General features: G+C 39.8%; 1 protein-coding gene across 2 annotated transcripts; it reads left to right on the forward strand.

Annotated features, from left to right (window-relative positions):
• Positions 1-341: 341 nt before the first annotated feature.
• Positions 342-13,108, forward strand: LOC124056393 (S-adenosylhomocysteine hydrolase-like protein 1). Of its 2 annotated transcripts, XM_046383787.1 has the most exons (18): positions 342-860; positions 3,486-3,597; positions 4,030-4,173; positions 4,366-4,466; positions 4,850-4,952; positions 5,648-5,742; positions 6,076-6,182; positions 6,289-6,405; positions 7,331-7,394; positions 7,795-7,883; positions 8,193-8,263; positions 8,374-8,468; positions 8,661-8,759; positions 9,178-9,246; positions 9,537-9,615; positions 9,822-9,942; positions 10,303-10,350; positions 11,424-13,108. In XM_046383787.1, the coding sequence occupies exons 1-17, from the start codon at positions 681-683 to the stop codon at positions 10,307-10,309; spliced, it is 1,653 nt and encodes a 550-aa protein (XP_046239743.1). In that variant the 5' UTR covers positions 342-680; the 3' UTR covers positions 10,310-10,350; positions 11,424-13,108. The 2 variants fall into 2 exon arrangements, with proteins under 2 accessions (XP_046239743.1, XP_046239742.1); XM_046383786.1 differs by having other exon boundaries at positions 10,303-13,108.
• Positions 13,109-13,204: the final 96 nt, after the last annotated feature.

Consider the following 13,204-nt stretch of genomic DNA (forward strand, 5'->3'; position numbering starts at 1 on the left):
TCCGTCACCCTAGCTGGACCGTGAGTGAGACGACCCAGTTCGGGTCTCTCCCTCTTCTCTTCTGATAATTTCCCCTGTGCGGGTCTAAAAAAAGCCTATCTTATCTTAATGCGATTAAAAGAGTTTCGTTTGGCTGCTTTCATTAACTGAAAACATTCATCAAGACATAACATAAATTAGCATGTTCAATTTTAATAACAATAATGATAAATAATAATTATTAAATGTGTTACATTTAAGTTTGAACAAGCTTAAGTAAACTGCACAATATGCTGTTATTATTTGTTAAGTTTGTTTTCCTACTTCCATGAATGCAGCTATATAAATACAACGCCCCCTCAGCCTGTTAGTTACCGCCCACAAAGTTACTCCGCCAGGTGACAGCTGAACCAGCGGGTAAACCAATACGGCTGCACTGAACGCAACATAACAGGCAACACAACGATATCCGATAGCGTCAAATCAAAGTGGAGCACACACAGACTGTTGCTCAGCTGTTGCGTTTGCTTTCGCTTTTTTTTCCCATTTAACCTAAGTAATTTGAAAGCCTCTTCCACTGGCTTGCGGAGTAGCCTGGTAGCATCGCGAGGATATTAACGTTAGCGTGTGACGCTACTACAAGAGAAGGCTCAGCGCTTGTTGTATTTCTGGACAAGTAACGTTAGACAGCTACAGTAAAGATGTCAGACCCGGCCGGGGAGGCGAAGCTGGAGGTGAAACAGGCTAGCAAAGAGGTGAAAGAGAGCGAAAACGTAGCGGAGAAATATTCAGCCATGACTGTGAGCAAGAACAGCGAAATGAACATGGGAGAGCTGTCGTCCGCCTTCAGCGCTGTGCCCACTCACAAGCCAGTCAAAAAGGTAAGATTTCAGTCAAGCCTCTGCTTAATAGCGGACATTTACACTGTGCGTCTAGTCTAGTCCAAAATATTGTGGCTTGTGCACTTTGTTTATCTGTGTCATTAATCATGGCTGCACAGGGTAAATAGTACAGCATGTTACACTGCTATCCACACTAATCATTAATAAGTAACTAATATCCTCCAGTGCGTTACCAAATGAAGAGAATAGCCTGCATCTTAACCGTTCACTTGCAAATTTAATACATTTTACGCTAAATTTGTCACAACATATAAACATCTAATAAAAATCATACATCAGTAAGAGGATAGAGACTAATCTGGTCTCTCAGTCCGTGTGGTAAATAAAGCTCATACCTCCACAACGCTGCAGAAACAGGCAGATTAATATTGCATGTCATATATTTATGTTATATCTTGCAAAATTTGCATGAGGGGATTTTGGAGAGATATTTTGGGGGAGATACTTTCATGACCATTTCCTTTACAAGAAAAATCAGCTTCAGTTGTTTGGGTTCCCAACCATTTCCAAGTCAAGGAAACAAGAAACAGCATTTACACAAGAAGGATATGAACTGACACTTAGAAGGAACAAGGAAGAGCTGCATGTTGTGATTCTTGGGTCTTTACAGAGGAAAATCTTTGCACACCTCATTTGTGGTGGACAAGTGAACGCTGTTAAAGGTTCTAATCTCTGTTGGGGGTTGATAAAACAATAGAAACTTCTCTCTGCACAGAGTAATACAGCAGTACCAACCATATCCTCCAAAATGATCGTGCAGTCGAATTAACACGGCTCAGAAACCGAGCACTATACTCTTTATGATCGTGGGATTTATTGCAGGACTGATGCGTTGATGTACCTAATAAATTTACGAGTGAGTGTACGAGTCAACTGCGATAACAGTCTAACAAACTCAGTACTCTAAAGATTTATTGGTCTGCGAGGCAGTCTCGTTGTTGTTTCACATCCTCATTCTGTTTTTGGGAGGGACTTAACACAGCAGTCATCAGTAGGCCTGCAACTACATCGTGGAATAATCAGCTCATTGGTTGATTGTTTAGCCTACAAAATGTACAAACAAAAAAATGTGGGAAATACTTATCAGAAGTTTCAAGAGCCTAAAGTGGCATCTTCAGATGGCATATTCAGATTTTTTGGCCAGCCAACAGTCCAAAATGAAAAAGAAAATGAAGAAGAAAAGCCACACATTTAAGAAGCTGGAGCCAGCAAATGTTTTACATTTTTTGCTTGAAAACAAAAAACAAAAAAACATGGATCAAAGGTCACAGCTCAATGGAAATTTTTTTTTTGTTGAAACAGAAATGATTAGCTGATGCTAAGATGTTTTGTTACGAGTGTTTGATTTAATAATTATGTCCTGCAGTTGATATTTAGGCACTGATGGTTAAGTAAAGTGGAAATGATGGTGGAGATCATGTTTAAGTATAATGTTTCATGTGGCTGTTCCAAAAAGACACAGCAATGTAAAATTTTAGCCATTTTTATCAGTCGTTCTCCTTCAATCATAATTGTCCCTGTAATATATGTGACAGGCATTTAAAACCCACCTGTTAATGTCTGACTAAAATCAGTGAGTCAGTAACAGTCAGGTTTTGGGACCCTGCAGTCCACCCCGTCCTGTCCAGGGGGAAATGACTGGTGTCTTGTCACCGTAATCCCAAGAAAACAGCTTCGCTTTGTTCTTTATTTCCATGTTATTTTCGCTGGTATGTAGAATCTGACTCCCAATGAAGCCAAGTGATATTAATTACAGGAATGGCATTTTACTCTCACTAGAGAGTTAAAAATCTCACCTGGCCTGGTAAAGAAAATACCTGCTGAGGTGTACAGATCTGCCCGGTGACTTCTCCACACCTGAGAAGATAACATTGCAGCGCTCAGAGGATATTTTTCTCTCTGTCTCATGTTAATTAGACTCATGGAAAATCCGTGTCAACAAAAAAAATTCTGGTTACTGCTGTGATGAAGCTTGCTGATAAGTTTGCTGATCAGGCAAGCTGTGTGTGCTTGTCCGTGTGTTTGTGCGTGTCTGCAAGAGGAAGGAACAGTCCTTCCTCTTCCACAGTACAGATTAACTGTTCATTTTATTATATTACCGTACTGTAAAAGATTTTATAGGTAATTATCATTTCTGATACCCAGTGACAGAATTAGTTTAACAGACCACACTGGTTTCAGGCTGGAGAGCTGTGTGCATTTTTTTGTGATTTTTATCTGCTTGGAAGTTGTAGGACGGCAACAAAGCAGTGGTAAACTGAATCAAAAATAAAAACCTGGCTTTGGAAGCCTTATTTTGGGACATCTGCGTTGATGTTGTTTTGTGTGTTGGTCTGCTGCCAAAAATCTATTTCTGTCTATACAACAAAATAAGCTTTCTAGTTTGAGTAGGATTATCATGATGCCAAAGCGTTTTTTTTTTCCCTCCATTCCTTTCCATCCAAATCTGGTCAAGGCTGAAGTCATATAAACAAGAACTCATGCAACACAGCAATAAAAACAAGTCCCAACTCCCATTTCTACTCAAACAGGAAATTCACAGCATCTACAGTGAAAGTATTAAATGCACAGTGTGTAGCGTGACTTTGTTTCTTTTCATAACAGCAAATCCAGTTTGTGGAGGACAAGCAGGAGTTCAGCAGGTTCCCCACGAAGACGGGCCGTCGCTCCCTGTCCCGCTCCATCTCTCAGTCATCCACAGACAGCTACAGCTCTGGTAAGAAAGGCAAACAGCTAGAAGCATGTGAGCGTTCATTCATCACTGTTCATTTTGTCTGCAGGATGATGTTTTGCATGAACATGTGACGTTCTTTTGATTTAAAAAAAGAAAAAAAGAGAACTTGCTTTGTGTACGTGATAACTGAGCTTGAGAGTGTGTCAAGCATGATGAATACAAAGCTCTAAGTTTGTATTTTTTTATGTAAAAGATCAATTAATACATATATATAAGCTGATTTTAAATTTTGTGTTATTAACAGTTACACAAAAAACTCTTGGCTCTAAAGCTGGCTTTTAGTTCCTAAAAACAAACAAACAAACAAACAAACCTTTGGACATTGTTAGACGTGGGTTTCAGTCTTCAGTCTTCATGTCTTTACTCCTGCGTCTTTAGTCTGGCGAGTTTTTCTGAAGAAGTGTTTCTTTACAGCTGCGTCCTACACGGACAGCTCTGACGATGAGACCTCGCCACGGGACAAAACCCAGGTCAATTCCAAGGGCAGCACTGACTTCTGTGTCAAGAACATCAAACAGGCTGAGTTTGGCAGACGTGAGATTGAGATCGCAGAACAAGGTGAGACGCAGTCACATTGGTGTTCTGATGTCTAATTGACCCAAAAGACATCTGTCGTGATATGTATAAACTAAGCATAATTTCAAACTTTTAGAATATACAGAATGTTTAATCTTGTTAAATTTTAGAGGAACAAAATCTGAGTTTTGTGATATTCTCTTGCGTCGTCTTTCTCACTCGTCTCGTTTTCAGATATGTCAGCGCTGATCTCACTCAGGAAGAGAGCGCAGAGTGAGAAACCGTTGGCAGGTGCCAAAATTGTGGGCTGCACTCACATCACTGCCCAGACTGCAGTAAGATTTCTCTCTGACATTGAACAATCCAAGCAAAAGCTGCAGTGTGATCGTGCCTCATAATCACGAGAGGATTTTAGGTCAATTTTAGTCACAGTTTCTGCAATACTTACTGTCTAAAAACTGGTCTTGTAACTGTACATCAATTCTGGTGTTAGTCTTAAGCGATTAAAGTGCTTGAGGAGGACTTGTCTGTATTTCCATAAAATACACAGTTGGCTGTGTTTCAAGGACAACTCATCAGCCACCAACAGCCAGCTTGTCGTGTTACTGAATAATATACATGTGCAATGATTAGTATGCTGCCTAACTGAGACCAATGAATAGCTCCGTCTTATTTATCTGTTTCCTTGTCCACTTCATTCTTCCATGTGTGCATTCAGGTTCTGATCGAGACTCTGGTGGCTCTGGGGGCCCAGTGCCGTTGGACTGCATGTAACATATACTCGACACAGAATGAAGTGGCTGCTGCTCTGTCAGAGGCCGGTAAGCAGGAGAGGAGGTTTTGGAGGTTGAATTCAGACAATGGGCACTGTGTTTGCCTTTACTAACACAGAGGAATGCCAATCATACCCGTTTTCCTACGAGCAGAGGTGTGCTTTTTCCATGTGAGCATCTCATGTCTTTTAAAACCCGGGCTACTGTTTGGAAATGTTTAGTAATCCTTTGAAAAATCAGCCCTGCAGAGATAATGGGGATGCATAAGATTTGCCTTTCAGTGAAGTACATGCACTACTTGAGCCTTTTATATGTGGTTGCTGCGTGATGGTTAAAGTACGTACTAAATTTGCCCGGCAGACCTTTCATGATGTGACAAGCTGAGGGGGTCACAGCAGATTTAGGAGCCACTCAGTGGAGGCCATGCATTTTTTTGAGGTTGAGTTCGTGTCTACTGTTCAGTAAGTTATAGCTGTACATAGTATACTGCAGGCTGAGCAAGTCAATTTGCAAAGCACTTTAGAACCGCTGTCAAACTTTGTTTTACTCCCAGTAATGATCTTCATTTTTTCTCCTGGGAGTCGCACTAAACGACACAGTCATAAGTACGTAATGTAGAATATTGTACTGCTAACAGTTCTGAAGCGGACTGGTCAGGTTTTCTAAATAATTCACAGGACGGTAAACAAACGTGATTGTTTATGCAAGATTCTTCAGGATGTTACTCATCTGTTATGTTTCAGGTGTGGCTGTGTTTGCCTGGAAAGGGGAGTCTGAGGATGATTTCTGGTGGTGTATTGACCGCTGCATCAACACTGAGGGTTGGCAGCCGAACATGGTATGTGGACAAGTTTCTTTTTTTCTAGGTTATGTGATACCAGTGGTTCTCATGCTTTTCCATGCTGAGGGCCCCCTCTGATTAGAATAAGAGTGTATGAAACTCATGACCAGTTTTGTCATACATTCTGTCATTGTGTTATTTATGGATACAGTTATAGTGACATTAAATTACTTTCCATTTTCCTCGGGACCCCTTGGAATTCCCTTCAAGGAGCCCACTTTGAAAATTGATTTTCATGAGATGTTAAACTTTACAATGTGTGTCATACTGTGTCTCCTTACTGACGTTCACATTCATTCATGAAGTAAAATGGTGTTTTTTTTATGTTAGATTCTCGATGACGGAGGAGACTTGACTCACTGGATGTACAAGAAATACCCTAATGTGTTCAAAAAGATCAGGGGCATTGTAGAGGAGAGTGTCACTGGGGTTCACAGGTAATCTACTGCCTGATACATACACAAGCTATAAACCGTTCAGTTACATACCCACAGTAACGTACACTAACATGGAGGGAAATGTTTCCTACCTTCCTCTTTCTAGATTGTATCAGCTGTCGAAAGCTGGAAAACTGTGCGTGCCTGCAATGAATGTAAATGACTCTGTGACAAAGCAGAAGTTTGACAACCTGTACTGCTGCAGAGAGTCAATCCTGGACGGGTGAGTGAGCTTCGGCCTGAGGTATTTCCTTGTAAGAACGCTTCACAGTCGACAGTCCAACCTGATGTTGAAACACTACAGAGTTTGTTTATTGGACAGCTTTACAGTGACGTTTTGAAAGAAGGAAAGGTAACATCCAAGGAAGGAACTTGCGTGAGTCGTGAAAACGATCTGGAGTTTAATAAACTCAAAGAAAAAGTCGCATTACTTTTTCTTCTCTGTTGAATGGGCCAATAGCTGCCACATGCTTAACATCAGAACTGTGTCTGTTGCAAGACTGGAGTGACGTAAAGGTCAGGAAACATTGCTGCCAGCACATGGCACCTGCTCTGTAGAGATCAAATTCACATATCAGCTCGAAAACTGAAACACTGAACCCAGCAGCCTGAGAGCATAACGAACCCTCCTGTAAATGATCACCATGGCAGCATATGAAGAGTCTGCTAGTCTTTGACAATGTGAGCATCGAGTCAGTGCTTTCTACGCTCACCACTCATAATTTATTGCTGTTCTTTCCTTGTAGCAGGTGTTCCATAATGAGTAATGATGATAAATCATTTATTGTCCTGGGATGTTGAAGGAAACTGATGTTTTGTAAAGAGCAGAAGTTTCTTCTTCTTCTTCTCATTATTATTATTTCTGTTACTATTCCACAGACATGTCACATTTTCCAGAGCTGTAGAAAGTCACAGTGTACCGTCACAAAAGCACCCATGGTTTGCTCTTCAGGACGGGTCATGTTTTTCTGTGTTATCTGGAAAACTCTTGGTGCTAACAGTGCCAACATGTGCTAACATTTTACTGTGTATCCGTATGAAGATGCCAGATTTTGGCATCACACGGATACAGAATGTTTTTCACCTCCACAAAATGTGCTAATTTATTTATTAAGTATTTTTTTATTTCTCGTCTCAAACCTGTTTAGCTTGAAGAGGACCACAGACGTCATGTTCGGAGGCAAACAGGTGGTCGTGTGTGGGTACGGTGAGGTGAGATAACCTCTTTGAACGTTAACACGCCACATTAATCTTAATCATGTAGCTGTGAAAACATTTGTGATGACACAGTGCTGCAGTGCTAAAAGACAGACAACACAGGCCGTGGACTCACAACACATGTAGCTGTCGTCGCATTTCACTGGAAAATATTTGCAGGACATTGAATGTACCACTTTCTGACTGTTGCCTCTTGGTGATGTTAAAGTATTCAGGGCATTGAGACTAATGGGCTTGTTAGGGTCAATCTCTAGAGACTCAGACTTTATCGTTTGCATTAAGATGGGTCATGTTTAGATTCTACCTGTCGTCATTTCTTTATTAATGTCAGGGTAATATGTAATTGACATATGTTACTTTGCTGGTCTTGCAGTATATGATGTTATCTTTGCAGGTTGGGAAAGGTTGTTGTGCTGCTCTGAAAGCCCTCGGAGCCATCGTCTATGTTACAGAGATCGATCCCATCTGTGGGCTGCAGGCCTGGTGAGGAAAACAAGAACTGGGGCGATGTCTGCTCTGAATGTGTCAAATGTCAAAAATATATGAATAGGCCAGACAGCAGAATGGATTCATTATATCATACCAAGTTTTGTTAATTATTTAACAAACATATTGTGAGATGACTAAACTCAGACTCATTACATGAACCCAACAGGGAGCACAGCCCCTCAGCTGAATTTAGCAACTTGTCAATAAATAATTGATACTTTCCTGTTTGTCCCTGTCCTCACTGAGACTGCATGCTGAACCTCTTTTTTTTTTTTCCTCCCCTCTCTGCTGTGTTACAAACAGCATGGACGGGTTCAGGGTGGTCAAGCTGAATGAGGTCATCCGCCAGGTTGACGTCATCATCACATGCACAGGTAAACTCCACTTAAAACCGCACTGACCAGGATACACTAATGTGGGATTAAATTTTTATAAGCTACCAATCTATAACTGATCAAAGGTGAATGATTTTGTCTTTCTGCAGGGAATAAGAATGTGGTGACCAGAGACCAGCTGGACCGGATGAAAAATGGTTCCATTGTCTGCAACATGGGCCACTCCAACACTGAGATTGATGTGGTAAACTAGTGCTTACAGTGGAAAAAGTTATATATATATATATATATATCCTACAGACTGGGTTAATGTATATTTGAGGTGCTCCAGTTTTAACCAGTGTGTGTGGACATTGTCCTTGGAGACAGGTCAGTCGCATCATGTTGAACGATTAGAAGGAACGTGGGGGGTGACTGATATTCTCGTGCTTTGCAGGCAAGCCTTCGTACCCCTGAGCTGACCTGGGAGAGAGTGCGCTCTCAGGTGGATCACGTCATTTGGCCTGATGGCAAGAGGGTTATCCTTCTGGCTGAGGTAACTGGCTACATGTGCATGCCTTTTAATCATATTTAATAAATGCAGCGCATGAGATGAATGTGATTTCAAGTTAAGCTTTCTTATGATCTGTCTTGGTGTCGTTTGTGGAAAACAGATAATGTTAGCTTGCTTGATTTGCAATTGCAGTTGCATTTTAAACATTTTAAACAATAAACATAAACAATAAAGCACACAACATGCAGGGCATAAACAGAAAATACAGAAAATTCTTTTATCATGTGGTACTTAGTTAAAAACCTTCATTTTGTGGAAATTGTTCTCAACATAATTAAAGTGGCACAATTACAAAGTGATAAAGTGTCTTACACTGTTCAGGCTCAGTTCTTAGAACAGTGACATTGAACATTTTATTTTAAAGTCTATATTCTTAATAACATGTTGTTTGCTTCCATAGGGACGTCTCCTTAACCTCAGCTGCTCCACCGTCCCTACCTTTGTCCTGTCCATCACAGCCACCACTCAGGTGAACCGCTGGCACTAGCAAACTAGCCTGCAACATGCTGGAAAAACCTAAAGACACACAGCAGTAACTGCTGCTGTCCACTGCAGATAGCATGTGGGGTTCACTTTGTGATTTTTCCAATTGTTGTCACTTTTTAGCCATCCTGGCAGGTAACCTGATGGCATTAGTATGCAGTACACTTGCAACAACGTCCCTCTCAGTCTCTTCAGGGATCTGTTGTCGCTGCTCTTCACTGAATTCACTGTGTGCATCCTGTTTGAGCAGTGTTATTAATCCGTGTTTGTGTTCAGGCCCTGGCCCTTATAGAGTTGTACAACGCTCCTGAGGGTCGATACAAGCAGGATGTTTACTTGCTTCCCAAGAAGATGGGTGAGGACATGTAGATACACTTAAAACTGGACCTGTTGTGGTTAGTGCTCACAGTACCATTACTCGTGCTTTCTGGTGACGGTGAAGCTGTAACTGTCTGACATGTCAGCATGGCTCAAACCAGCAGACACAGGTTGATTTCCTACGTTGGGTATTGTGCATGTGTATTTATTGCTGTCTTATTAAATCATATGGATGTATTTCAGATGAATATGTCGCCAGTCTGCATCTGGCCACTTTTGAGGCCCACCTGACGGAGCTTTCTGATGAGCAGGCAAAATACCTGGGCCTGAATAAGAACGGCCCTTTTAAACCCAACTACTACAGGTATGTCTCTTTTGCCTACACAATACAGCAGAATAGTAGTGAAACTATGAACCTAAAAGATAATAATTCATTAATAATTAACGTGGTATATGTTTGATTTGATAAGATAATTGTGTAGTCTGAAAAATCTCAAAATTGCTAACCTAGATTGGAGTCAAAGTTCTTATTTTGTTGGCAAAGATTTTATGCTAAAGTCTTGTAAATATAATTTGGGTGATATTTTGCAATTTATTTAAAGCTTATAGTTGGCTGCTCCCACACCCACACACACACACATACACATAATAGTGTTTAGAGCTGTTAACTAGCTATTGACAATTTGTGATAAAGCATTTCCTAGCTTGTTCTTGGTATTCACAGGTATTAATCTGCAGGGGATCCACACCTCAGCACAGCTAAATGTGGATGGTAACTACATCACTCATCCCGAAGACAAGACAAAGATTCATGTATATTATATTTTCTACTCCTCACAGGATGCATAGCATGTATTGAGTTGTATTTTTCTGGCCACAGGAAGTTTCTCTTGTCTTGCCCCCTCCTACAGAACCTCACATGGCACCCAGCTGGCTATGAGAAGTCAGTGTAACCACAGCACTTCTATCTGTTTTCTGATCCCTTCTGTCTCCTTGACTATTTTCAAGTTATGATATATATTGAATAATGTATCAAAAATATTGTGCCAAATGACTATGATGGGGAAGGGTTATAGTTGATAGTGATAATTTTGGGTTTAAGAGCTGTATCAAATTCGTTCATGCAATGCCGAAGCCAACTGAGCTTTTTTAGCCGCTGTCAGCTCCTGCTGGCTCGCTTATTATCCTACTATGTAAAAACATTGGCAGCCATTTTCAGGAAAAAAAAAAGAAAAGCTTAGACAAGCCTGACATTATGCACCGTGAAATGGAGTCGATTTAAACTCCTTTACTGATGATAAAAGTCAAGCTTCAAATGTGTTTCTCAGGAGTCAGTGGATCAGATCAGAGCTAAAACGCCAGTGAAATCTGGACTTTGTTTATCAGGTGGCCCGAAACTGGGCTCAGCAGTTAGATGTTGCTGTGTGTCTGCTGGGTGTTTAAGTAGGCAATTGTTTGCTTACAAATGAGCCATAACAACTTAATAATCTGATTGTAAATCAGGACTGTGTTTCCTTGAGTTTCTTTGTGCTCCGAAATGGCTTCACGCAGCTTTAACGTTTTGTCCTCCGTTGACGCGTCAGCACTCAGTTACTTCATACATTCCATTCAAAAGATACAGAAGAAATGTTCTCTGTAGTTTCATCTGCATAACTGCTGACCTTCAGCAGATATGGCCGTAAAAAGGAGCTTCAGTCCTTTTTGAAATGTAAACATAATAAGGGAGCTTGGCATGTATTTTCTTGGAAAGATTTGAGTTGGTGTCTGGTAAGAATAGGATCTGCACCAAGTCATTCAAATATCTCAAATTATGTGTAATTTGTTTGTTTTTTTTTTTTAAATCAGATCAGCAGACTTTGACCTATGATAAGAAGAAAAAGTCATCAACATTTATTCTCACACGGACTACATTTTGAACAGTGTTACATTCAGTATGTTTATGCTGTATATGCAACAGCTTCTGATCAGCTGATCTCATAGTGGTGTTTGCTGAAGCACAACATTGAGTTTATTGTTAGATTTGTCACGGGACTCTGATCTCGTGTTAACTCGCTCATGCTTTTTTCTATTGTAGATTTTACCAATAGAAAAGTAAATGTGAATATCCAAATGCTCTGGGCCTAAAACATGAATAAGCTTTTTTTGTCAGCTCATTTTACCCAGACAGTAGTGTCAGCTTTACCTTCCGTGTTATCTTGTGGTACTGCATTATCTCAGCCATTCTAATAACACAATGTTTTATTTTGTTTACAGTATTCATTGTTCACAAGGCTTAATAACTGTTTTGTGAGCCTTGTTGAATGCACAAACTTATTATGCCATATATATACATATATATATATATTTACATTTACCTATATTCACTTGTAATATTTTTAATTGGTGGGCACATTAAAAGATTTAGTTGAGTGATTTTCTTTTACATTAATTAAACTATATAATGTGCAGGTAGTAGTTGCATCTTACTGAACTTAAACAATTTCAACATGCAATTTTTTTACGGTGGTGGTCTGTGGGATGATTTTTCTCCAGTTATTTTTGTCTGTCCCTTTTTGCCATCTTGTTGAACTGTTGCATTTATTTACTCTTTATCTTGTTGCATCACCCTTCACACAACTTAATCCTCACAGTTACAGGTAATTCCCGTATGTAATTTTTGCAGTAACGTCTTTTATTTTGTAATTTTTTTCCCCCCCTGTACTCATACTGTTTATTTGTGTAGTTGTCTATGCTAATATGAAGTGCTTTCATCTTTGCACTAGCAGCTTTAAGGACATTAGAGCCACAGACATTCGTTGAGGACGTCATTGTCAGCAGGATGAGCGCTGTAACCATGCTGGTCAGTTGACAGTGCCTTGTGACTCATTTAGTAATTCATGTTCACATTTATATCTGCGTTTTTTCCTCTAAGTATGGTAATGCTCAACATGGTTGTTTATTCTACAATATACAGTTAGAGCTATGCAGCAAAACATGCTCAGTTTTCTTCTGTCAAAAGTATTTTGTTTCTGTAGTGGCAACAAGTTGTTATGTCAGTGTTGCACATCACTCAAAAAATATGCATTTCTATAAGATGGCTAACAGTTTAAGACACAGGTGGGCAACATTTTACATTGTGTTACACCCGCAGTATCTGCAATCTTATTGCAATCAACCATTTAAACATTACTTACTGTGGTCTTTTCGTAATAGCACTTGAAAAAAATGCCTTTTATAATGAATTCCTTTTGTTTGAACTAATAACTAATAACAGCCATTTTACCCCAGTTTTAACTCTGTAATAGAGACAAATGAATGTTATTACTGGAGCAAACAGCTTGACTCTTGTCAAGTTGAGATACATAAGCATACCACTGTGATTTGACAGCTGTACACTGTTGCTGGAATGAAGTTCTGTAAATCATATATTAGTTATAAAGTATGCCTATATTTTCATCTGTAGTTTAGTTTGGAAAATGCAATTTCAGCAGTATACACCCTGTTAGGTTTTCCTGTACACACCTTTAATAAACTGCTGTTTGAATTTGAAAGAGGCTCAAATGCATCATTTCACACACGCAACACAAGTTGCATTTGGAACATTAGAAGCGGAAAATGTTTTTATTTGATTGAAATCCCATCATTAC

Source organism: Scatophagus argus, chromosome 3 (assembly GCF_020382885.2).
Source record: "Scatophagus argus isolate fScaArg1 chromosome 3, fScaArg1.pri, whole genome shotgun sequence".
Taxonomy (NCBI): Eukaryota; Metazoa; Chordata; class Actinopteri; family Scatophagidae; genus Scatophagus; species Scatophagus argus.

What these genes read in the sequence shown, in the direction of transcription:
- LOC124056393 (XM_046383786.1), top strand. Translation starts at nt 681, where the DNA reads ATGTCAGACCCGGCCGGGGAGGCGAAGCTGGAGGTGAAACAGGCTAGC. An exon ending in AGAGAGTCAATCCTGGACGG is followed by an intron (nt 6,406 to 7,330) that starts GTGAGTGAGCTT and finishes AAACCTGTTTAG; the next exon opens with CTTGAAGAGGACCACAGACG. An exon ending in ATCTGTGGGCTGCAGGCCTG is followed by an intron (nt 7,884 to 8,192) that starts GTGAGGAAAACA and finishes TGTTACAAACAG; the next exon opens with CATGGACGGGTTCAGGGTGG.